At 51.4% G+C, this 26,119-nt stretch overlaps 1 protein-coding gene across 4 annotated transcripts in view; it reads right to left on the bottom strand.

Annotated features, from left to right (window-relative positions):
* PDE4B (phosphodiesterase 4B) overlaps positions 1-26,119 on the bottom strand; it is a 173,702-nt gene that overhangs the window by 50,725 nt on the left and 96,858 nt on the right. For 2 of the 4 annotated variants that reach the window (XM_027463811.3, XM_027463812.3), the window contains 4 exons: positions 6,217-6,411; positions 4,808-4,844; positions 4,654-4,724; positions 1,401-1,450 (listed from right to left, as the gene is read on the bottom strand). In XM_027463811.3, the coding sequence (XP_027319612.2) occupies positions 1,401-1,450; positions 4,654-4,724; positions 4,808-4,844; positions 6,217-6,411 (353 nt within the window). Of the gene's footprint in view, positions 1-1,400; positions 1,451-4,653; positions 4,725-4,807; positions 4,845-6,216; positions 6,412-12,773; positions 12,854-23,628; positions 24,749-26,119 lie in introns of those variants that run through there. The other 2 variants (XM_027463813.3, XM_072042095.1) reach the window with 2 other exon arrangements.

The following is a 26,119-nucleotide window of genomic DNA, read 5'->3' as shown; positions in this document are numbered from 1 at the left end:
GGTCAGCTAAAAAGTACCAAATACCCTACCGCTCGTGTTGCAAATACTGCAATACACTGCTACGTGCTCAGAAATGTAGAAAAATGTCCACAAAGTGTTAAAAAGCTACCGTTTCCACAGAAAGCGCTAAGAAAATTAATCAAAAAATTCCTGGAAGGGAATTATCTCCCTGTTATCAGATCCTGCAGCCTATATAAACAGATCCATGCAAAGGTTATGAAATTTTCCGTGAATTCTTTTACCTAGGCCACAGAAGCAAAGTCTTGCTAAAACAGATCTGGAAATAAAGTGACGAGTTGCGTTCCTGCTAGCCCCGACTCGATGCTGCTCACAAGACAGCGCGTGAAGGAGGAGCTGAAGCTCGCGTTGTCCTGGTCTCTTTCTGCCTCTGAGATTTCCCCACTCCAGCAACAATTTTTGAGGAATCTAACCCGGAAGCCTCCTGTGCTGTTCCTGTCCCCAGACAGTAAATAATCCCCAGCATGAGAGGAAATGATAGTTATCCAGGCTTCACACGCTGTAATAATTAAATTTTCCTAGTCCCTCCTAGCACTGAATTATAAGAAAGGCTGAGAATAACCTTACACACGAGCACTCCTCCAAATCTCAGCTCCTTCTCTGTGGGAGTAACATTTAAATTCGCATCAGCAGGACCAGCTCGGATCTTGGGAGGGGTCCCACAAGCACTCAGGACCACGAGCTGCACATAACCCTTTGCTCGGGGTTATTCACCTCCCTGGCTGAAGCCGAACCTGGGCGTTTGCTGCAGTCCCTGACCCGAGACAGGGACGAGGACAAGGTGACGGGGGGACACAGCCCACAGAAGGGGAACAGGCAGGGAAGACGATGTGATCAGCCCCACTTACTGACTGCTGCTCTCTGTTGCTAAATGCAGGTTTCAAAAGAGCAAAAACATCGTAACAAAAAAAAAAAAAAGCCATTCTAGGGCAGCCTAATAAAAGCGGAGGAAGTTTCACCTGAGAGAGGTTTTTGAGATTGCAATTTTTACATAGAGCACATGCAAACAACTGAAATAAACAGGATAAGGGATACAGCTGTGTCTGAGCCTGTTCGAGGCTTGTAGGCTGCTGCTTGTCCAGGCCTGTGCAGCACAGGGACTCAGGAGAGCAGCAGTCACTGTGGCCGTGACTATCAAACCAAAATCATGTTCGCCTTTTATGCTAACACGCAAGGATAAACACAAACCCCAAACGATTACAATAACAACAACCTGGCCCTGATGGTTCTCCCGTGTTGGTTTCGCACGAGTCAAGCAGAAGCAGCACTGGAAGCCCAGGGCTGAGCTGGGCTGGGGGGAGCAGGGCAGCAGCCCTGAGTGAAACGATGTGCAATTAGCCCTCCTCTTCATTTGGCCCCGGTTATCAAACTCACACACGTACCTTGTAGGTTAACTCTGGAGACGGGTGGCTGAGTCGTTGCAGGAGATCTCCTAAAAGGGATAAAGAATAGTCTATAAATAGGTTTTATTTTAACTCTTCAAGCACTGCTGCTGTCAATTCCTGCAGCTAGAAGCCCTTTTCCATGCCCACAAAGAAGCCAGGCCACTTCCAAATGGCTTGGCAGCTAATGAGCAATATCAATATATCTGTTAGAAAAACCCAAACGTGTCCTAAGCACACACACATGCTAGAAAGAGCATATATCAGGAAAGATGCACCAGCATCCCACGCTGCCTTGGCAGCTTCGTGGTCAAAACATGCTCGGAGGTCAGCAAGGGCCAGTTTCTGTGATTGAAGGGCTCGCTGGGACCCAGAATCAAGGCTGAAAGACAACAAAGTCTGGACTGGACCCTGAAGTAATGTCAATTGTTATACCAATATAGGTATAAGGCTTTAAATTAGGATTTAACAGCTTGAATTGCACCTGGAAGTAAATAAGGAGACACTGCAGTCACTAGCGCAAGCTCTGAAACCAAGCGGAATGACATTTCTTGACTAGGAGCAACAATTTCATTGGGAAACTCCGGATTTCAGAAGGACCAAGCGCTATCTGAAAAATCAGCTCAAGTTTAGCAAGCAGGTTTGACTGGAAAAATGGTGCGGTATTTCTCCAAACGTCAGATGATTTCATTGTGACATTCGCCAAACAAAAGGGTTAATTTTTCACATTGAAACCATAATTTACTTATAGAATACAGACTTTTTTTTAAAACAAGTTAAAAGGAGTTAACGCAAAACCAAAAATGCTTCATTTGGGATTGAACGTGGGATTTCAGGCTGACCAGAAGTGAAACTTGGCGCTTTTCCTCCCCAAGAAGTTTCTGATATGTTTTAACTGAAGCCGGATTTCCCCCTGCTCTCTCTTAGGCAACCTCCTAACCCCAATTTTTTGAGTCAGCCACTGAACCGAAACATCCATTATTTGCCAGCTCTCCTTTGAAGCTAAAATCAAAGCAAGCGAGCAGCTCAATGCTGCTGCACTCGTAGCTCCAGGGGGTTCTTCAGAAGTGCTCCAGGAAGGCCTCGCTAGCCAGGTAAGCTCCGTGTTTGAGTAAGGCAGCGAGGGTCCTGCTCCAAAACCTTGCTCCTGGCTTCCCAACCTGCCGGCAGGGCGAGGGCGAGCGGGGCTGCAGCGAGCGGCGGCTCCATGGCCATGGCACTCGCCTTTGGGGTGGGATCTCAAGGGCTCGGCTTTTCTGGAGGGAACCACGGGCCACAGATTCTTCGAAGGGCTCAGCCCAGCACGTTGGATGCTGACTTTTCTAAAAGCCTGCCCCGACCTGCCCGTGCTGAGCCTTTGAAAATCCGAATCTGGAAATCTTTGGAAAACAGAAACTCCTCGGCGGGGACACCGCGCTGCGGCCGCGGCGCTTGCAGCGTCTGGAGAGCCGTGCTCCAGGTACCTCCACCACCGCGCCGAGGTGCTCAGACGTGCTTTCGGGGGGCAGGGAGGGGTGAAATCATACTCGTAAGGGTATTCCCCGTGTCGGAGCCTGAGCAGGGCACGGCACCGCACCCAGCGCCCTCGAGTTACAGCCGGCCGGGCCCATCTTGGTTTGCAGAGCTGGCAGGAGCAGGCAGAGGAGCCCCGGAGATCTGCGTCTCAATGCCACTGCCCCTTCTGGGTCACCACGTGCACGTGGCTCCTGCCTCCCACTCCTTCTTCCTTGCCGACGGGCATCTCGGGGAGCTGGCACCGGATGCTTTCTGACCGTGTCCTCGGCCGCATGTGCCAAACTCAGGCACTCCGAAGCCATTCATCACACTCTCCTCTTTTCCAGGCAGGAAATTGTCCTAAAAACCCCGATGTTGAAGTCCAAAAAAATAAAGAGTTCTTGTTTTTCATTGTTGTTTTTCTTTTCTTTTTTTTTTTCCCAGTCCTTAAGATTCAGATTTTCCAGCATGTAAATAAGTGGGACAGCATCCTCCTTCTCCGTCTCGGGACAGAGGGGGTGGAGGAGGAGGAAAAAAAAAGGGGTGATGAAGGGTTAAAGAAAAGCTGCGATTCTCATGATCCCCAGAGCAGAAGTTTAAGAAAAATACCACATATCATGAGACATATGATAAAATCATGAGTTGGCAGCACGGCCGTAACCCAGCAGAGCTGTTTGGAAACTGTGCGGGAAGCTCCGCAGCGCCTGGAAGCACATTCCGCCACGGACTTGGCTGTTTGGCACCTAATGGCTTAAACATTTAATGACTTTTACTTTGGCTGGGCAAATGACTTTATACCTCAATCAAATCTGGGAATGTTTTCACAAGGACACTGCGAGATGCCTCTGTGTCCTACAGGTTACGCCCTCGCTTCCTTCCGGCCCCGTCCAATTTCAGATTCCTCATTAGGAACGGAATGCTTCAACTATTCAGAAAAGCAAAGCGGAAAAACAACAACAACAACAAAAAAACGGATCTATTTTTTTCAGCCATCTGTTTTTCTATTAACCTCCATCTTGGAATGCGGCGCTTCGTTTCCGATCAAAACTCGCCAACAGCAATCAACGGGAGGAAAAACCTCACGCCCAAACCAAACGCCGAGCCGTGCGTGGAGCGCAGGACGGTGCCGGCAGACACAAAGAGGTGTGAGTGGTGCAGGAGCAGGAGATGCCACCGATCTCAGGGCAGGACATCTGCAGGGCTGAGCAATGCTGGTTTGGGGCAGAACGGCTCTCCGGGGGCAAAGCAGGGCAGAAAATGATGACGACTGGTGCGCTGTGAATGGCCAAGGGGAAGCGGGGATTGTGATGATGGAGTTTGTTTCTCCTGTTTCAGGGTTTCTCCTGTTCAGCGTGAAAGAAGCCATCAAGTTCGGTCCCGTTTGGTGTCTCTGCTGCTGTGGGACACCGCGTGGACCTGACGGTGGCATGGGCAGGGTGGCTGTGCCCATGTGGTGCCACCACAGCCACACCAGGCGTCACCATCCACCTCCAGCCTCTCCTCCCGGTGCCCGTGCTCCTGGTGAACACCTGAGGCAGCACAAGGCAGCACCCCGGGTTGAGCTGGATGGCCAAAGGAGCCCAAAAGGGAGCGGTTTTGTGCTCGGGGGCACAGCACAGCCCCTCACACCCTTGTTGTGTGTCCCCCAGGCTCCCAGCCCAGCCCCTGCCTCTGGGCGCCCTCAGGTGGGCAGAGAGGGACCAGCGGCGGCCCCAGCCCCTACCCTGGTCCCGCACAGCTCGGAGAAGTTTGTGCTTACTTGTTGGCCGTCCCGTGCAGGTTGGTCAGCAGCGTGAAGTTGTTCCTGACGCTCCTCAAGCTCGCCAGCACCTAGGGCGAGCAGAAGCAGGCGTCAGCGCTTCTCCGACCCAACGCGTCCCCGGCCGGCGCGAGGCAGCGGGCTCCCGACTCACCTGGGCGAAAGGTGTGACGATCAGGTCATCGCCGTGCCTGGGGGAAACAAGAACACGGCTGGGTCAGTCACTGCTGCGTGGACGGGGACCCTGTGCCAGACCCGTTTACCGGAGCAGGGCACTGATGCGCGCCGCTGGACCACGGGCTCGTACCCAACCCCAGCCCCGAGCACTCTTGTGATGAATTTGTACCCCAAGCAACGCTTCAGTCACCCCAAGGAGTGTTTCAGAGGGGGCCAAGCACCCAGAACACAGCCTTCAGCCCCTGCAGCCTTTCCCTGTGTGACACCACACCAAAATGACACCAAAATGGCTCGCCGAGGGGATGACAAGCAGCCCGGCTGGATGGGTAACGCGGGGCAATAAAAGCCAGGAAATTCAAAGCGAAGGCAGCACACTCACACCGCGGTGGAAAAACCCGCCACGGCCTGGGTAAAGGTCGGCTTTGAATTTCCTGGCTTTTGTTGGTTTGTGTCACAGCCTTTAATGTTATTCAAACACCGGCTTTCGCCCGGCCGTGCTCATCATGGAAGATGTGAGCGCAAGTTCTGAGAAAAATACACGGCCACCGTCATCACCGAGAGGAAGGATTTTTCTTGGCAATGGCGCACAAAGCACTTGTGTCTGGGCGATAAATCCCGTACAAAGGGATCTATTTTGCCCAAACTGAGCGCAGAGTGGGCCGAGCTCCTGCTGTGCGGGGCTGACCTGATCGTGGCTGGAAAGCAGGGAGAGGCGGTGCGCTGGCTGCACCGAGGGATGCTCTCTTCCAGGGGAACTCCTAATGGAGCCTGCTGCTACCTAGATTTCAACTTCACAGCAAAACCTGTAGGGCCTTCTTAACAGCCAAGTGTTTTTATGAGCACTTTTTTATGGCTTAATGGTCACTTTAAAACTTTAAACTGCCTTTTAAAAGAAAGGGCTGCAAATCCAGGCCATTCATTTAAGCTTTGTGCGCTGAGTTATATTGATCCTCTCAAGCCAACCATCTGGCTGGGCTTTCTGCTTTATTTTTCACTCAGTTCTAGCAAACAACTCATGACAGAAAAGGGGACGGAGAAGAGGAACGCTGTAAATATGCGTACGGTCGTATTTCTGTTTTTCAGGCTCATGGCGTGCGGTGATGTTAACCAGGCACCGAGAACGGTGAGAGCCTAACGGAGAAAAACAAGTGCAGGAAGGCACAGGCACACATCCCCTTGCAGCTCACAGCACGGCTTTGAAAGCTCTTCTACTGGATTATGGAGAAAAGGGGAGCATTTGGAGGATGCGATGGGAAAAAGGCTGTCGTGCCTTGGCAGGCTGTGAGAGCACCTGCCTCGGGCGCTAGGGCTGTGAAATGTGGGAGCCACGACAAGACAGAGCTCCCATCCGCTGTGAAACACAAGGTGAGCTGAGTTTGTGCTTACTGCTCGCTCGGGAGAGAGGAGTTCCTGGACATCGTCTTTGGTGACAAGTCGTAGTCGCTGTCCGAGCGGTAGAGGAAGGACTCCCTGCGCTGGCTGTGCCCCGGGAAGGCGGTGTGCAGCACCAGCCCCGACGAGGAGCTGGCCTGCGGGTCCAGCGGGCTGCGACCTGGGGACGGGCCATTTTCCACGTCGAAGCTGCAAAGAAAGCACAGAGAGTGTCACACGTGCCTAGCAAAAGCCACACTGGCAGCACCACGCTGTCCTCATCCACCTTCGGAGCAAGGTTTTGAAATCCCACACGAGCTGTGAGGATTGGGCACCCGCGTTTGAAGCCGCTGGCCTCCCCTTTCAGCCCCGCTTCACGTCTTAGCCATCCTGGGAAACCGCCTCAGTGGATTTCAAACAGCTGGGCTGCAAAAGGGAGGCTTGAAAGAGAAAACCCGAGCCCTCCGTCACCGTTTCCATTCTACACCCACTTCCTGATGCTTTCATCACTTGGCCGTTGCGGCCCGGGGCTGAAGTCACCCCACCGAGCGGCTCGCCCCCGTTCCCCCCCTGCCTGATGCACTCCCCAGATGTGCGACCAGGTCCTGGCCACGCCGTGGGAGCCGGGTTGGGATCTTGGGACTTTTTTCCAGCTGGGAAGCCCGAGGCTCCGTCCTGCAGCAGGAGCCGAGCCCTCACGCTCCCCTTGCCCTGCTCCCATTCCTCCTCTCTCAATTTTTGCTGCTGGCGACCCCGCTCATCCCATTGAGCCAAAAGCTCCTGCCTCAATTAATTTCTTTTCTTTTTCTTTTCTTCTTCTTATTTTTTTTATCTGCTCTTTCACCAACGACTGCTTGAGTGCGTTTTATTTCTGCCCACAAAATAATTATCAGAGGGAACTCAGCGCTCTAACTGTGCTGTCCACAAACTAGCTGATAATTAATCCGTACCCACTCAGAAAATTAATTCTGATTACTCCAACCATTTTATCACACACTTCCGCTATCCTGAACATTAAGCTTACGGACACAAATGGAAATCCAGCATCCAGGTAACCCCGAGCATTTCGCCGGGCACAGCCGCTTCTGGTGGTTTGCTGACAGGCATCAGCAAACACTTTGGGAGGAAAAGGGAAAATGCAAGCTGTAAAAAGTGTAAAAGTGAAGGGAGAAAGGCAGCAGGCAAGGCTGGCAAAAAGGGAAATTGCAAAGAGGACTGCACAGCAGCAGTGGCTGGAGGGGATGCACCTAAAATCTGTTTTTTATGGCTTCTCTGCCGCGAGGTGGTGGGAAACGTTCAAATCCCTTCCTCTCCCCTCTCCTATCCCTCTTTCAGCATGAAGCTCTCTGCCAGCCTAAGCCATCGGGCACAGGAACTCCCACCCAAGTCCTGTGGGATTTGCAGTGCCTTCGGAGGAAGTTTTATGGCCCGAGGTGAAGGAGCCCCAGTGCCCAGTGCCCTGGGTCAGAAGCAGGGACGTCGGACCTTGGCCACGACAGAGCTCCCCAGGAAGCAGCCCTCCTGCCCCATGAAGCCTTCCAGATTTCGGCAGCATTTGTGGTGTCTCAGGACCAAACATCGCCACCCCTTCCCCTTCCTTGGGCCTGATCCAGCTCTTGGCCAACCATGTGCCATCGAATTAACACAGGATCCCCCTAGCAGCAGCGACAGCTAGTCAGGATTTTGTAATTATCCCCCCAGGGCATTGCCCCTTTTTGTCCTATTTTGCCCGTGAACGAGCACCGCAGACGTGGCACGGCCTCTCTCCTCCATCCCTCTGTGCTTTTTGGGGAAAGAAAGCGGGATGAGAAGAAAGTGAAGAGCGAGGAGGGAGGCAGCAGGTGGCAGGAGTTAGCTGCAGCTCGCTCCCCGAGCAGCACTGGCTGAAGACCCAAGGAAGGATTTGATGGCACAGGGAGAGCGAGCGGAGGAAATACGCAACAAGCCGCCGGCAGGAACCACGCTGAGCCCCTGTGCATCAGTCTGGAAAATAAAGAAAATAAGCAAAGGCAAGCCTCCACTGCCCAAATCCTGCAGTCTGGCGGCGATGACTACGATTTCTCTACGTTAAAAATTGCTGCAGACCTTTGCCATAGGGGAAAATCCCAAGCAGGGCCTCGACCCTTCACCCTCCGGGCATCTTCGCCAGCGTGCGCGGCCGAGGACGGGTCCCCAGCGCCCTCTCCAGCACTCCCAGTGGCTCCCAGCCCTTTATTCTGCCTCCCCCAGCAGGGGATCCCCAGCGTGCTCCCTCTGGGAGCATCAAGATGTGGGAAGCTCTGGGTTAAGGCTGAGACAGAAATGGGCCCGTGGCTCAGGTGGGGTCCGGAGGCATTTGAGTCGAGACCGCGAGCCAAATGGCTACCGTGAGAGCCCCGCAGCCTCGCGCTTTGCTTCCAGATCTGTACCATAAAACACGAGGGCAGACGCATTTATTTCAGCCTGCGGAGCCAGGCAGGCTGTGTGGGCTTTGCTCGTACGAGGAATTTACACGTTTCCCCGGGATGACAGCACTGGCATGAGCCTTCCATCTGCTCCGCTCTCCTGGGCTCACCCCGAGGCACGAGCCCCGAGCCTCTGGCTACGGCCCCACCATCACCACGGCATCAAGTGGATTTCCAAAACACGGCATTTCGGGCCGTTTGGGCAGACTCTGCTAATCGCAAAGACCCCCTGGCAGCCGTCACCACCCTGTTCCTCACACAGATACTCAGCTGGAACTCTAAGAACCACGAACAACGAAGCGACGCCGCTTCTTCCATCCTCAGATCCGCACAGGCACGGCCGCTTCTCCCCGCTATCTAATTTCGTGCACCTGTTTCCCATTATCGGAACAGCTTGCTGCTTTTTCTGAACGATCTTCTGCGCAGAAAGGGGCTGTGCTGGAAACTGCCAGCTCTTAATAAAGGGCGCACGGGCTGGGCACACCAGCACCGAGCACGCTGACGGCCGATGCGGGTGCACGGGCACGGCGCTCCGATGACCGGGGCCCCATCCTGTGCCACCAAGGGAGCAGGCAGCTGCTCCCAGCTCAGCCCAGGCTCAGGAGCAACTGGGTAAACTGGGCAGGAGGGAGGAAGGACAGAGCCTGGGTGGTTTTGGGTCCCTACCTTTCCACCAGCTGCTTGCATCCCAAAAAAATGGGAGGGTTCAGAGCCAAGCTGTGCCACCACGGGAACACCTTGCTGCTCAGGGGCCTCCTGAGCATTCAGATCCCTCGCCAGGTGTGTCCCTGGAGAGGTTCCCAAGTGGTTTTTATCCCTGGAGCCCAAATGCTCATTCCCCTGAAACACAGCTCCTGAGCTCCCCGTGCCCCCATCGCCGCCGCCTGGCACAGAACATCCCCCGGGGCTCGCTGGAGCACAGTAACACAAGCTGCCGTCTGCTGCGACGCGTTACTGAGCCTCTCTGGGTATTACGCAGCAAAAAAAATGTGTGTTCCTTGACTTGGTGGTGTCTGGGTGCAGAAGTTCACCTTCCAGCAGCTCTCCTGCCCTTCAGCAGCCCATATCCGTGCGCAGGAGGCGAACAGAAGGGTGGGCGCAGCCCCGGCGGCTCCTTGTGCCACCTCCTTGCCCTGGGTCTGATGCAAGCACTGCCCCAAACTCGCAGCTACCAGGGCTGTGGCTTCTCCTCACTCTTTTTTCTCCAGAAGCACCAGTGGAAGCCAGCCTGCCCCATGGTGTGCCCCACGGTGTGCCCCATGTGGGGCTGCAGCAGCCCTGGGTGCGGCCGGGGAAGCGCACGAGGGAGGCAGGAATGAGTTTGGATTTTCTCTTAGCGTGGAGGCTTCCAAGAAACCTAATCCTTCTGGTGTTTACTGCAGATAAGTAGCTTGACATTATCCTGTAACAAGTTGACATCATGTGGCTGGTTAAGCCCCCTGCAGAAGAACTCCTGAATTTTCAGAAACCAGCGGTCAGTCCTAAGATTTACCCTTTTTTTGCACTAACCTGTTAAACCTCCCTCAGCCCATCCACAATGCCCGAAATTCAGCTGGTGACTGCGTGGAAAGCGGCTGCACCGAGAATCGCGCCCAGCCTTTCTGCTTGATTCATGAAATAACTATCTGACCCGATCCGTGCATTTCTTCCTGTAACTGCTGTCTGTGTTCCCGCCAGCAAAAGGACAATAAAATGTCCTCGAATGGCACGCAGATTCTTAAATCCTTTGGATGCTCAGCCCCCCACAAAAATAATTAATCTGGTTGGGTACATTTCAGCAAGATTTCGCTTGCTTCAGATCTCTCCGATGTCTGTGCTCCTCATCTCTTAAATCAACAGCACCAGACACTGCACGTAACAAACCTCTTCTCTTCTCTTCTCTTCTCTTCTCTTCTCTTCTCTTCTCTTCTCTTCTCTTCTCTTCTCTTCTCTTCTCTTCTCTTCTCTTCTCTTCTCTTCTCTTCTCTTCTCTTCTCTTCTCTTCTCTTCTCTTCTCATCTCTCAGATTTTCACTTTCTGTTATTCAGGTACATGCTCTAAAATCAACCTTGATGACTGTGTTGGCAAACTGGCTCCACCAGACGAAAATCCTCCTCCAACACGAGGAGAAGCCACAGGTGGTGGGCAGCAAGGGGAAAACCTTCCCCTGGCAGTGACCGATTCCTGCAGCCCGCTGACACGGTGAACATATGTGGGAAAAGCGAGGGCTTCCTGAGCATGGCAGGGTCCCAGGGTTGGTCCTGACAGACTTGCCAGCTGGTGATGGAAAAACACTTGGAGGCAGTAAACGTCTTTATCCTTTACATAGCATACCCATAATTTTTCTTTTCTTAATGGCTTTAACCTTTCTCACATCCTTGCAGCTTGCTCCCCATCCCAAACCAAGCCTGACCTGCTGCGTGCCTTTCCATCCAGCTTCCCAGCCACCTCACACCTCCTCTGCAGCACTCTGCGCCTTAACAGCACCGAGCTGCCACGTGTTTGAGCTCCTCATGGAAGCTCAGTCCTTCTGCAAACCCTTTGGAGGGCTCCAGCTCTGTGCCTGGCCCAGCTCATCCATGCCCCACTTCTCCAAAGCTCTGGTGTGGCAGCAGAGAGCGCGCTGCTGGCACCCGAAACATCCCATAGTAACACTCCTGGTTTCTCTAGACCTGCAAATCTTCCCGAGACCCGCTGCAGGGCTCATTTTGATCTTAATTAACAGTCTCTTAGAAGATCCGTTTCATGCTGCAAAGCACTGAAATGCAAAGCCATAAATACTCGGAGATTAGGAAAAAAAAGTAGTGGAGCGCTTGCTACAATGGATTGCCGTTACGAATAATGCAGTGGGTGAGGTTTGCAGTGTGAATAAGCATAAACGTGTAGGCATGACACAAAATCACTGTATCTGATCGTGGCTTGAGACTCGAAGCCATCACAATTAAAGCTCCGTTCTTCTAATAGAACCGAGACACCCTGAGAAATCGGTGTGTTTAGGGAGGTTTGTAGTAAGCTAATGGAGGGAGAGTTGGGAGAATAATCAAAGGGCAGAGTGGGCCCATTAAAAAAAATAAGAAAAAAGAGGAATTACATGAAAATTGCACCTAACTGCAGGCTTTTAACCCTTCCCGGGGTGAGATGTCAGCAGGGGCACCTGCTGAGCCTGCCCCAGCCAGGCTCAAGGGCAGCTTCTGAGGCTTTGCCCCTTGTTTTTTGGGCTGCTGCTGACCTCCGGCAGCCATCGGGCTCGTTCCTCCCCGCAGCACGAAAGCGGCCAGCTCCCAGGTTAGAAAACCTTCCTGTAAATGTGTTTGCGGAGTCGGGACTGGATGGTGTCCAAGAAAGCAATCAGTCACGGGGCGAGCCGGAGCGTGCGCTGCCTGCCTGCCAGCCCCGCGGAGCGTCTGGAAAAGATCAAGATATTACAGGCAGGGGGTGGGAGGGAGGTAACGGGTATTCCCTTTGTACCGCTCCGTCGGGATCAAATGTGACACGCTATATTAATAACCTGGCGTCACCCAGCCAAACATCTGACCCAGGGGAACATGAAATACCAGGCAGATAGCAAGGGCCTGGTGGCAAGTCATGTGAAGAGCAAACGAGATAGCGGGGTGCTGCGGGATGCAGCCGCAGGACAAAAGCTCCGTGTCAGGCCCTTTTGTTCCCGGCAGAGCCAGCCCCGAGCAGGTCGTGGTTTCCATCTTCTGCTACTTTACATGGTCAGGGGAGGCTGCTCGGCACACACAGCAGGAGGGATGGAGAGGGAAAGGGCATGTGCCAGGCCTAGGTCACCCTGCCGAGGAGCAGGGATTCGCTCCTGGCGTTTGGCTTTGGGCAGCTTCAGCGTCCTTGCAGGGTTTGCTTCAGGTTCTTAGCCTGCTATTGTCAGAAATGTCCTCAACAGTTTCATCTAACAATACACTTTGTGTGCTGTTAAGTAGCCACACACTGAAATCACTCAAATTCTATCTAAACGGATACTCACGCTGGTCTCCAGAAGCAGAGGCAGAATTAATTCCCATCCCTTTTAATTGCAAGGTGGAAGTAAAGAGGCACCACCACTGAGACAGGCTGAGACCACGACCACAGACCCCCGATGGCTCTCCTTCCACCAGAAAAGTCACCCGGGAGTACATAAAACACACTCACCTCCAGCTGAAATATGGATTTCCAAGGTTGCTCTCACGGAAGGTTTTCAGCTGCAGCAGGCTCATTTGTAATATGAGCACAATTCAAGTAAACACGCAGGTTTTGTTTAAACTGCCTTGAAATTAATGCTTTAAGCTTAGAATGTGTCCTAGGAAGATTTTAACCTCTGGAATGTCAGATTTAACACTGTGCTAGCCGATGCTGTGCACATTTAAAGAGCTGTACGGGAACACAACACCCAGGGTCTGCTCACCCTGCTTTAACAATAGGGAATAGGGAACTGCATGCTTCAGTAAATGGTGAAAAGGGGAAAGTAATAAAGGTATTTTCACATGTAAGTCCTCGTATACTATTTCCTATTATATATTTGTACATATAAATCTGTATTTTCCATGTTCATGGCACAGATATAGTTTTCATCAGGCACGTGGCCTGCCTCCATGCCCAAGGGTATGGCTTTTAAACAAACCCACGATGCAGAAATGTGGATGAACACAACTCAGCTGCTTAATGACTGTCAGAATTTAACCGATTAGTTAATAAACCCCACTGGTTCGCCACAGAGTTAACCCAGGAGCAGTGCTCCTTCCTAGGCTCTCGGAGCAGCTCCGTGGCTGTCTGAGTGGCCTTTTGGGGTACTTGAACCTCTTGCCAGCATGCAGACGGTTCAATAGCAGCATTCAAGTCTAGAGTAGCTGGACTGGCTGCACTCAGTCTTCACAAGAGGATGAAATTCTTGCTGCAACCTAAGAAAGAAAAATCACTTAGCACAAATAAGACCTTTTTTTTTTTTTTTAACCGCTGATTAAATAGATACTCACAAGACAGAGCACAATGGCTTTGATGGAGCCGTTGCAACCTATTATATAAATCCTCATTCATGCCCATGAGAGCTTTTCCTTTTCTTTCTTAATAACAGAAGAGAAAACGCAGCCATGTAAAGGATGTTAAATGGCACAAAGGTGCGTGACCGGTAAGTTCACAGCCCAGAGCAGCGAAAGGACCGGGCGCTGGGGCTGGAGCCATCGGTGTCCGTGGCCGAGCACTCACAGAGGCCGTGCTGGCAGGTGCCAGGAGCTGCAGAATTACTCCTCTTCCGAAGATTTTGTCTGTTTACAGAACTAACCCATGGATGCACAGGAGTGCCCACAGGGAAAGCAAAACGTCCTGTGAGGGGCTGGTCAATACCTGGTAAGCGTCCCTTTCTCTACACGCGCTCCTCCACCGTGCGCCCACCGGCAGAGCCGAGCATCTTGCAGCCACGCAGGGAGCTCAGCCCGGCCCCACACAGCCCTCGGGGACCTGCAACCCATGGGTCCAGCCCAGAGCTGACCCCATGAGTCCCTTGAAGCTCGGTGTGGGCTCTGAAGCCTGTGCAAGCACAGCTTTCAGGACTGCTTTAGCAGCCGGGTTTTGTTCAGCACGCAGTGCGCTGCACATGCTGTTATACCGACGTCAAACCTGACTGAAGGTAATGCTTCTGCTACAGCTGCGGCAATTTTCTGTGTTTCCCCCTGAGAATTATTATTTTATTTTTTTTTCAGAATCCAGTTCTTAACACATTTACTCCGAAATAAATATATAATGTGGCACCAGCCATCAGCTGGTCTCATTAGCTGGGCTTGCTCTACCGGTGCTAAAGCTCGTCTTGGAAACCTGCAGTAAGCGCAGAGCTTAATAAAGCAGTTTTTAAAGCACCGTATAATTTCGTTGCAGTAAAGCAAAAGGGGGTCAGCTTGTTCTCCTAGACTCCACTCCAAACAATTTATCGTCTTTACAGATGAAACAAATGCAGGCAGCCCTTTATGACTCCAGCGAAACTAGGCCATTCAATACGCACCCACTTCAGAACTCCTCTCACAGACGGCTATTCATTCAGCTGATATTTATTCTCTACATTTTCAAGAATGCCTTGTCATGCACTCCACACGGCCAGATACAGGTACTCTGTTCCCCAGCAAACCTCTGCTTCCCCAGGTGCCTCACCACCAAGTCCCAAATCGAGCCAGGAGCAGGTGGGCTTGGTGCCCCGCACCGGGGAGCCCAGTGGTGGTGGTGCTGAGGGTCCAGGCAAGCTGGCTCAGCACCAGTACCCTTGGTGGGACATACTGGGAAGCGTGCTGATCTCTGGGACCCATCTCTGCAGATGTGTAATGGAGCATGTAGATCAAGTCCCTTCCTCTCTGCTCCTCAGCACCACAGAAGTTTGCAGGCTCCTGTCAGGCTCCCAGCCCCCGGACACAGCTGCAAGCAAGCAGAGCGGCACGACGCTGCCTGGCCTCTGGGTGCTTTGCCAGTAAAACCAGGAATTTAGCTCATTGGAGTTACCGTCAGCGTAGACTCATGCCTTCTCCTCCTGAGGTCACCCAGCACTTTGGCTGGAGTGGACAAATGGTACCGGGCACGGGGCTTCACCCCAAGCCTCCCGCAGCGGCACCGGAGGAGCCCCTGTGAGCCACCAGGGCAAGGTGGCCCCGACAGAGACGAGTACAGCAGACCCACAGCTAATGGTGAATGAAAAAACGACCTGGAATTTCAGTTCCGAATCTGTTTTTCTTACTGATTTCCTGCTGTAAGTCCCAACATCTAAGTCACTGCTGAGTTACGTCTTTGCAGGGATAAGGGGGGTCGTGTCTGCAGTCCCCAGAAATTCAGGGTGACCCTGTACGGTGTGAGCCTCGTACGTGCGGTAGGTTTTGGGTAGGCCAGGGGGTGATTGGTAACCACCTTCCTTTTTTTTGGGAAAGGGTTCCTGCCAGCAAGCTGCCCCTCACTTTTGCAGAGCAGCAGTGCTGCTTTTTCTTGGGGAAACACGGACGAAGCGGCGCTTGGCAGAGGCACTGTTTACGCAAACAAGCAGAAAGTGGGGGAGGACGTGGGCGGCAGCGTGCGTTCCCTAAAAGCTCGTGATTTCCTCCTCCCTCTCCGGGGAGAGCTGGGAAGCGGGAGGCAATGAGGACAACTCCTTAACCAGTTACAGATCCAGCCCTGCTCCTCCCAGGACACGAGGAGCCAGGGGCTGCTATGTGGAGTCTCCCCTCCGACTCATTCCCAAGACTGGGTGATTCTGCCCCAAACACTGATTTATAAACTCGCTGAACTAATGAATGATGTTCTAAATAGCTTTGTAAAAAAAAAAAAAAAATGTAAACAAGGTAAGATTTAATCTCTTCGCTCTTCTTGCATTAAGTCATTCTGAGGACTTAATTTTAAAATACAGAAGTGTTCTGAGAATGTTTTGTAATTACAAACCAATAAGAAAAATCATCCAGGAGGAATAATTACATAATTTCTAGATGAACTCACAGCTTAGAAGAGCTCACAGCTTAGAGGAGCAGTAATAAATAGATCCTCATATCATTACTGTTGCTGCGGCTGATGACTCACCACTGTTACTGGGATCATATCCCAGAATAGTCATGCTACTCTGTGTACTGCATACAAAATTAGCCATGAGGGACTTACTATTAAATGAAACAGATTTGGGGTTTTAGGATTCATGTGGTCATAGCATAAAACCAAAAGCTGTTAAACATTTTACCGGACTGCATCAGGGCGGTGGTACCTCCTCGGGGCCAGACAGACGCAGCCCCGCAGGGTTTTGGGGTGACGGTCCGGTGTCACACCCTTCTGGTTGGGCTCGTGCAGGGCAGCCCTGTCCCAGCCAGCAGCTAAAACCTGCCATCTCGAGAGAAAAATGCAAGTACTTTGGCAGAAACAGAACGGAACAAGTGCAGGTGTCTGATACAGCTTATGAAAAGGAAAGGGATCATCTAGCTAAAATCGGCGTGCCTTCCCGAACCAAAGCCGACGGTGGATTGATTTGATGGAGCCTACCTTAGATGCACACCAATGCTGAATGAAAAATTGAAATGTCCTGCTACTAAACCAGCCCCTCGGCCTCCAACAAACCTGCTAGAGACAGCAGTGGTTTGCTCTCAGGGATCCATCCACGCTTGCACATCACGTACGTGGTGTTTATGCTTACATGCCCCACTTAAGGGTGGTTTGTTTGCACTTGTCAGTGCATAACACAAGTCGTCAAGCTGTACAGCAGATGTCAGGGTAAAAAACAGATTTGGGAAAAATCTGGGAAAGCAGCCCCCCAGCTTCTCAGCCTCACCCCTGAACGCGTCCTGTGCTTCCATCCTCAGCACTACCCACACCTCTACTGACACGCACAGAGCCCTCCTCAAAAGGGATTCGCTGGGAAGAGCATTAGGGCAACTGAAGCTTATTTTTCAGATGAAAAAGTGCCCTCTCCTTGTGCATTATAAAATGAACAAGTGAAATATTTTTTGATCATTTTTACAAGTTTTATCCACTTTTGAATTTACTGTAAACTCCTCCCTAATACCCTCGGTTTCCTCTCAGCTCTCACAGCAAATGACACAGAGCACGTGCACCACTGATATGGGCACACAACTAACATTGTAACACTGCTCATCATTTCTCTTCCTGTAAACATGCCCTGTTCTCAGATTTCCACCCGTTTTGTGTTTATCCTCTGGGTAAAATGCCAGCTATGACACAGCACGCCGACCGCGAGCGCAGTCCCACCACATCCTCCTGTGTTCATCATCATCTCCTGGCCTCTCCGCGCGCTGTCACTCTTCAGATCAGCAGTGTTTTCACTCCAGCCCCCTCCTTGGGTCATGCTGTTCCTCTGTAAATAGCTGTAAATGTTCTCTTCCTGGCTCTTTCTCAGCCTTATCGATTTTCAGAGAGTGCCCTTGTACTAAGACCCGCCGCATCTGGTTGGAGTTTCTCTCCACCACTCAGTACGAATGTCATTTATTCCCTGCCTCTATTTCTCCTTACCGGCTTGGCAACACTTCTCAGTTTAGTGGCATCTCTTCATTTAATTAGCTTGCTGTTTATTTTGTTTTCCAGATCATTAACAAAAAGGTTAAATAAAACCATATGCAGCCCAGTCACTGAGATACCAACCGAGAACCTGCCCGCAGGACGCCACGTGGAAATTCAGCTGGATTGTGGTGAGGTAACTGCAGCGAGCCTTTATGATTATACCAGTTTATTTCTGCATTTACTCAAACTGAAGGATATTTCATGGAAACTAAACTAAATAAATAAATAAATAAGCAAATAAAATCCATTTGCTGGACTGTTCAAACACAGTGCAAGGCCCAGCATTGCTCACCGAGCACAGGGTACTGATGACCACTCACAATCCCGCCCTGCTCACAGTAACTGTCTGTGGCTCTTTTGCCCTTCAGCTTTGACATTTCACTCCTCTTCACCGCCTTCTGGCAGGATTTAAGCCAAGTGTGTGCTGAGAACCCGTTTGTACTTTGTCTGGAGGCGAACAGTAAAGCTCATGGCCCATTGCTACAGGTGGGCAGTGCAGCTGGAGCCGTGGCAATCAATGGGGAGAGGGGCTTGGTGCTTTGGAGAAAGGAAAAAAACAAACCCACAGTGGGATCCCCATGCTACCACCTTAAGGAAATTAATTCTAGCATTTTTATATGAGCTACACCTTGAGATATTGCCAGCCACGCTATCTCCAGGCCTTCATTTTGGGATGCTGGCTATTTTTACAAAAAGCCACTATGTTGGTATCTTAAGAGAACTCCTATTCTGTCCTCCAAAGCAGCACACAAACTTACCAAAAATGTTTATTTCTCTTCATAGCAAAGCAGCGAGCTAACTAAAGCAGCGTTCAGATATGTGACGTTTGCTTTCCAGCAAACTCCTCTAAATGTCCTCATGCACCAGGCCATGCGGCCCTATGTTTCCTGCCAGGAATCATGAAATATCCCGACTTGGAAGGGACCTGTGAGGATCATCGAGTCGAGGAGGTCCGTCCCCATCATGTGGGGCCGCAGACCCACTCCCGAGCCGAGGCCCTGTTGGTGTGAGATGGGCTCAGGGCTCTGTGGGATTCCCCCAGTCGGCTCCACCATTTTGAAGTGCCTCGTCTAGCCAGATCCTGCCTCCTCCAGCGCTGCCTTCAGCCTCACACACAGGAAAGCAGACCTGCATCTGTCAGAATTTCAGAGCTTAGGCCAGAAAAGTTCTGCCAATCTCTGCAGACACCATTTCATGCCGTGAGGGGTCACCTCAGGCCTTGAGGAGCGGCCTCTCCCTGCAGGCCCGGCCCTCTCCCTCACGACAGCTGACGTGGATCCCCCAAGTTTCACTTCATGCTCTACCCAAAGCCAAGCACCGTCTGTCAAGTCCCGCTCCTCTCCCAGTTCCCCAGCTTCTGTAAACAAGCCCACCAGCCGCATATGCTGCGCTTTGCTCATGTTTGGGCTTTTGACAGCGGGCCAAGCACCGAAATCACAAAGCTTCCTTCTGCGCCAGTGTAGGCAGCACAGTATATGCACGTAAATGTGGCAAATCGTCTCTTAGTAGGCTCTTAATGATGACAGATTTTAATCCTGTGCAAGTAATTGCCCAGACCACCACCTATTCAGTTCTACACGCACGTGCTACATTTGCTTTTTCCAGTCTTCTGCTTTTTCTGTGCCCTCACCCCAAAAGCACGTTACTGAAATCACCAAATAATACCTTCCCTACATTAAATTGTCAGCCTGTCATGTTTTACCCACAGCTTCCAAGCATAGTGTATAGTGCAATCAGGCCTTTTGGACTGACTCAGCTCCCTGCCATGTCCCTAACAGGCCTGCACCCACCGCCTTCCTCTGAGATACCATGAGTGTGCCACGGGTGGCCTCCAGCTTTCAGGAAAGAAAACTTCAGAGAAAACCTAGAGAAAAAAAAAAAAAAACAACTTTTTCTCATTTAATGGCAAATCTGGGGTATTTAAAACACTCTGTTTAGGTGCTACAAGTGTCCCAGCAGCTCTCAGGGAAGCACAGTTAAAGCTTCCTAATCCTGAAGCCCTCGGACGCTTGTGTTACAAACCCGATACCGAGTCCAGGCACGGACACGGCGCCAGCACCCGCCAGCCCTGGGACGGCAGGAGTGTTTTTTGCCCTCTCCAAGAAGTTCTTCTTTTTCCTGCACTTGCATTTTGCATGCTCTGGAATGCAGGTGCTTGTTTCTAAAGCTTTATTGGGATTTCCTCCATAAACCTCTTTTACAGAGGTTAATAACGGGGATAAAGACTTCTTGTAGCTACAAGCGTTCAGTTATCTGTTACAGTGAATAACGGGATGAAAAAAAACACAGGCTTGCAATCCCACAAAGCTTTCACTCACATTTTTAGGCCCACTCTGCAGAAATGCTGCTGCTTTCTTAAAAGCTCTTGCTTGCATTTAGATACAAAAAGGAAAAAATCAGTTCTTAAAAAGAGAAGGATTCCTGATGCCCACCGGATAACCAGAAGCCTGATCTGCCCAGAATCACCCTTCCCGTGTTTGTTACCTTTCTGTGAGAGCCCAAAAGGTAGACGGAGCTGGCTGGAAGCTTCACAGGGCACCCATGGGCCCGCAGAGCATGGCTTGGCCGCTGCACTCACCCAGGTTCATGCGATCCCAGCCCACAATGGCTCCATCGGTGCCACACCAGGGCTCCGTGGCCAATAGCCCCATTAGAACTGTTCGGCTCACCCAGAGTCTTCTTTTGTTCGGTGCAATTAGCAATGAAAACGGGATTAAAAACTGCAGGTGGTGAGCCAGTTAAAGCACTCAGATGGAAGTTGAATTTTTGGGGGAAAAAAAAAATCCAAGGTGGCAAAATCGTTGCTTTTCCTATGAAAGGATTTAATTATCATTTTTACTGGATCCCTCTCCTTCCCCAGTTATGTCTATGTTTTGTTGCTTTTTTAGGTAGCTATCAATATAAACTCTAGAAAAATAAAAATATCTGCAAGACTCTAATAGCAGTTCACCCTTTTTAGCTCCTTTTTCTTTTTAGGGAAATCGCACCACATGTTCCATCAGTCTAATGAAAGATGAAAACGAGCCCAAGAAGCAATCGAACCAGGATGCCATGCGATCCTAAGGGTTCCTGTCGTTATGAAGTTACAAAGATTATTTCATTTGCATTGGAGGTAAATAATGTAAAGATGATAATGCAGCTGTGGCAAGGGAAGCCCCATTGCTCTAGGTGCTGCCTTCTGCCTCGAAGGAGCAGCTTGGGTAAACCAGGCAGGGACACCGGGACAGGGAAGGCTGCTAGACCCCCAGAGATTCCACAAGAACCCCTCCGAAAGGAGCTTTTCAAACAGCAAAAGCAAACGCCCGTCTTTCTTTGGATTGCTCAGAGCCAATTAAAGCACAATTATCCTATTGTTGAAGATCACGCTTCAGCCAGGCATTGTCTTCACTGAAGACACATTTCAACAGCGCTTTCTTTTTGCTTTTTACAGCCATTTGTGAGCATAAGAAAAATATTTGGCTTTCTCTTCCCAAATTGTGCCTACAGATTTCTGAGCTGCGTCCCTCAAACACACCCCGTGCATATAAAGTGTTTCTTTGCTGAAGAGCCTACCCATTTACAGAAGGCTACGGAAATAACACCTGAGGAGAAGCGAATCGTTGGGGTCCCGCAGGTAACTTGGAGGAAAAGGGGTTTTAGGCAGGGTGGGGGCCCTGGGGACACCAAATGGGGACAGACACCGGTGGCTGCAGAGATTGAGGGGATCAGACTGCACCTTTCAGTGAGCAACACCTGCCAAGGGCATCGCAAACACTGCATGAACCGAGGCCAAAACGCTGTTAGCCTCGGGCCGACTGCCCGAGTTTCATGCCAGCAACACTTGTGGGGTCCTTCCAGAAGAAACTCAGGCAGAGGAATTGAAAGGACACGTTAAACATTTTCGATTTAAATAGTTCAGGAATAAATTTACAAAGCAGGCTCAGTCTATGTGCTACTGTGGTCTGCAAAACACTTCCAGCCTCACGTCCTGCACCCCTGCCCCGCACCCGGACCCATCCCCACCAGCAGGCACTGACCACGGGGGTCCCAAAAGGGATCATTATTTATAGTTTCCAAAAGGGAACATTATTTGTTTCCAAACCAGAGTGTTATTCAAACGACTTCCAGCACTGACCTGGCCAGAGATGGAGCAGCACCATCCCAGCCATCCTTAGTGTCTGTTTTTAATTACTCCTTTGCAACGTAGAGCAGGTGCTTGCTCGCTTGCACACCCACCCATTGGTGCATGGTGGCTGGGTTGATTAATTTTAATGAATATATTTGGATAGCTCAGGATGATGACCAGTTATGCCGTCACCAAAGCCTATAGCACCGCTGTTTTTTTTTTTATTCAAGTTTTGTTACAGAGTTTGTGTACGCATGATGGGACAGAGGAAAGGGAAGCTCAAAAGAGGACCAAAAACATATTAAATAAGAACAAAATGCCTGGTCTAAACCACCCTGAACTGTACTGCTCGATCACATCAGCTCGGTGGCCCCCTTGTCTGGGCGCCTCATTTACAGCCCTGACGCCTGCGATGGCGGTGCCGTGGGGCTTTATTTCAGCTCTGCATGTCCCAGAGCTAAAATTACTCCTGCCACTCTCGCTGTGTGCTGTGCACCGTCCCCAACACCTGCGGGCTGCAGCTGCAAAGCGTTTCCCACCCCGCCGGCCCCAAGCAGCTCCTCGGAGCCATCTCTAGATGGGTTCTGCTCCGCGTCCTGCCCCCTCAGCAGCCCCTGCTGCTTTACCTGTGTCTCGTATCGGGGCTGGTAGCACTGGTTCGGCACCGAGGACACCAGGTTCAGGGCAGCGTTGGCTCAGTCTGCCAGGATCCTGGCCGAGACGCTGCATCAGAGCTCCTTCCCGCGTGGCAGGCAGGCGTACGGAGATAACGCATTTAATAACGCATCAATAACGCATTTGTCTTCTTCTCTAAATATTTACCTCTTCAGCCTCCTGTCCCTGAAGCGCCACCCATGCCTACCAGCCTGGTGCTGGACCAGGAGAGCACCTGCACGTCTGTAAGGTGCTGCCCGGGACCTCGGGGTTTGCATCGCCCTGTGCACACGCTGAGCTACAGCTTCATCACAGAGCCTAGCGCACAGGGGCTGCAACAGGATGTGTTGTACGAGCAGTAATAACAGAGAATTCATGCTAGGTAAGAACAGGATACACGTTTGTATGTGTGAGATTACCAAATATAATCCCTGAACCTACAGAATACTGAATTCTCTAGGAGTAAATTACCCTGAATTCACAGGGTAAATACCGTTCTGTATAGAGTCATCCACCACGCCATCCCATAACTTCCTACCATAACCCCGAGAGCAGAGCTCCAGCAGTGAAACCAGCCCCGTCCAGGGGCAGAACAGGGCACCAGGACCCGGCCCCGATCCCCCCAGCATCGCCCCCAGCCCACGGCCAACAGCCCAGGGCAGAGGCAGAGCCGCAGCCAGCTCCAGGCACTGCGGTGCCACATCCACTGCCTGCGGATCGGACGAGTTACAGAGGTAACGCCACCAAAGCGTGCAAGGGAAAACGCGTTTCAGGGGCTCATTTACTTTTTTAGAAGAAAATATATTTTCTCACGCAGCTTTTACAGACAGAAAACTCCTTCTTTAGGTTTTGAGGTAAGCCTTGCAAAGCAAATAGCTGAAAAATGGCCCTCACATAGGAAGATCTTGGAAAGCGACTCCGAGGTAAGCACGACAAGGACAGATTGCAACAGAAATAATTAAGCACAATAGAACACTTCCCATCCTTTTCATGCCCCCCAGTTCCCAGGTGTGAGGGTGCCAGCGGTCCCAGATCGAGATCTGCTCAGATCTGAGAGCAAAAGGAAACGCTCGGCGAGCACCAGGGAAATGTCAGGGCTGGGGAACACGAACGTCCTCACCAACACCTCTCCGCTTTCTGCAGACGTGAAGCTGCACACCTCCAAGCTCCTGTGCCCACCAGAATTGCACCAATCCGGACAAAAACCAGCACCAAATGACCACTTACCAAATCCACGAGTGACGGCGACTGCGCGTGATATTAATATTTAACATCTTCCAAGACAGAATTTCTCTTCTAGCCGCCTGAAAACGCTCAGTACGTTTCACGCTTACTCCCAACTTCTGTCTTGCCTAAGTTTTATCAGCGGCATACAGCTACTTGCAGGAGTTTTTGTTCTTTCTGATTACATGTCAACTCCCATTTCAGGGTGGATGTCACTTTATACACGAATGCAAATGACTTGGCAATCAAAACGTGAGGGTGCCGCGGAGCAGCCTCGACAGCCTCCCATATTTCTTCAGCTACAGCAGAAAAAAAAAAGAAAAAAATCTATTTCTGGCAAAACCCTGACTGTAGTTTCCTGCTCTCATTTGTATAATCCCTTCCAATGACACTGACACAGGAGAAAAAAAAAAAAAAGAAAAAGAAAAGCGTGCGTTTTCCAAACTCAAGAAGCATCCCCGTGTTCCTGTTTATCCTTCCCAGGTCACGCTCATCGTTCATTCAGCCGATGAACCCGAGTTTCCCGAGGCTCCCGTGTCGTGGGGTGCTGGTGGCAGCGTGGGGCAGGGGGACAGGGCACCCCTGTGAGCGCAGCACGTGCCGGGGACACCGGGAGCAGCCCCGATGACGAGCCGGGAGGGAGCAGGGCTCTATGACAAAAGGCCTGGCTTAGCAGTGACATTGGACTGCAAGAACCGAGGAAGCTTTCTGAAGGCTTCAGGCGCTCTGCAAGGGGCTGTGCTGGCCATCCTGCATAAACACCGGCGTGCTCGGCTTCGTTCCTGTCACCCGGGGACGTGTCGGAGCTCACGAGCGGGGCCGCTAGCTGCTTTTCCAGCCCCCTCCTGCTGGTCGGAGAGGTGCTCTGGCGCTAGGAAAATCCTCCGAGCAGGTACGTCCACAGCCGCAATCTCAGCCAGAGGCTCTGAGCAAGAGCAGATTTCTACAGCTCTGCATAAAGTGGAATTTTACAGGATTTACATCGAAGCCCTGCCGCTCCCCATCCGGCCCCGCACGGCTCGCGGAGCCCCTGCCACCGCCACGGGGACGCTGCCGGGGACAGCCCCGCGCCGCCAAGGGACCCGCGTGGTGACAGGGTGACAGGGGAGGGCTGATGAAGGACGGGGAACTGAAACCGCCGGCAGCAGCAGATGCCCTTGGGTGGCTCGGGAATGCTGGAGCGAACCTGCCCACCCCGTGCTGCTGCCAGGATGGAGGTGACAGCTCCCGAGGTGGGCTGAGATGTGCTGCCCGGCGTGCTGCGTGGGGTTCAGCAGCTCAGAAACACGCAGTACGGACGAGCACATTTTCCATTTACCGGGTATTTCCCCCCAGGGAAGTCTCAAGACGTTTCCCTTCAATATCCAAAGGGAAGGGCTTTTAGGATCAGCTGAAATCAGATGCAACAAAGGCAAGCGGCCACCCTGCCCGGAGCCCCGAGGAGGTGTGAACGCTCTTTACCACCACACGCGATGCCCAGGGTGATGCCCCCTGCCCACACCACCAGGCACCAACTGCACCCAAGTGGAAACATCCATCCATGCCCTGCTGTACTGACCAAGGCTGAAAACACTCCGCAAAAAATGTAGGTGTGATTAAAATACACCAAAAAAGGAACCGTGCCTATAACGATGGAGTAGGGTCAACCAGCACATCAATAGTTTGGACCTTCCCAGTTGGTTTGCTGCATCTCTACGTTTGTCTGTCTTGGAATGGGCCAATTTGACATGAAATGGTGAATTATTTTGCCTTCAACTCTATGCAGACTGGATTTATGCATTTTATATATGAAAAAAGCCCACAAACATGTATGGATGGAGAGAAATACACAGATACAGATACATGGCCATACCCAAACCTGCAGCCCCAGCAGCAGACCTTGGACAAGCGGCCACTGGTCCCACAGTTATAGCTTCAAAAAGGGAATTTCCATCTCCAAAAGTCATGCTAATAAGTGGAATGCAGACGTCAACACTTTGGGGGCTAATAAACCGTCACCCCCACAGTCACCCCCACGTCCCTCCACAGGCTTCCCGTCCCTTTGCACCAAACAAGCTGAAAATGTTCACAGTTTCCTGAGGCACGCGGAAATTCCCAGGCAATATGCTCCTGGTGCCCTAGGTGATCCTGCCCTTTTCTGCTTTTCCTTAGCTCTCAGCCTGGCACATTGAAATATCAAAAAAAAAATAAAAATAGCCTTCAGTGTGATTCTCGTTGGTTTTGTTGAAAAAGACCAAAGGAATTCACTGTTCACTTGGTAGCAGAAGTTTCATTGTGCTGCTGCTTCTCTCCTATCTACTCAGAATCTACTGAGATTCTGCATTTTCTGCCCCTGCTCCCCTTTCTACAGGATCTCATTTCACGTTTCCAACCCTCTCTTTCCCTCGAGCATCCTGAACTTGATGTGGATAATTGCAGGGAACACGGCAGTAATGAAACGCTGGCTGGGTGGGAAGGACCATGTCTTTCTCCTGTTGTTTTTTTGTTTTTTTTC

Source organism: Anas platyrhynchos, chromosome 8 (genome assembly GCF_047663525.1).
Source record: "Anas platyrhynchos isolate ZD024472 breed Pekin duck chromosome 8, IASCAAS_PekinDuck_T2T, whole genome shotgun sequence".
In the NCBI taxonomy this organism is placed as follows: domain Eukaryota; kingdom Metazoa; phylum Chordata; class Aves; order Anseriformes; family Anatidae; genus Anas; species Anas platyrhynchos.
The sequence above is the reverse complement of the archived record's forward strand: the minus strand, read 5'-3'. Positions and strand labels throughout refer to the sequence as shown.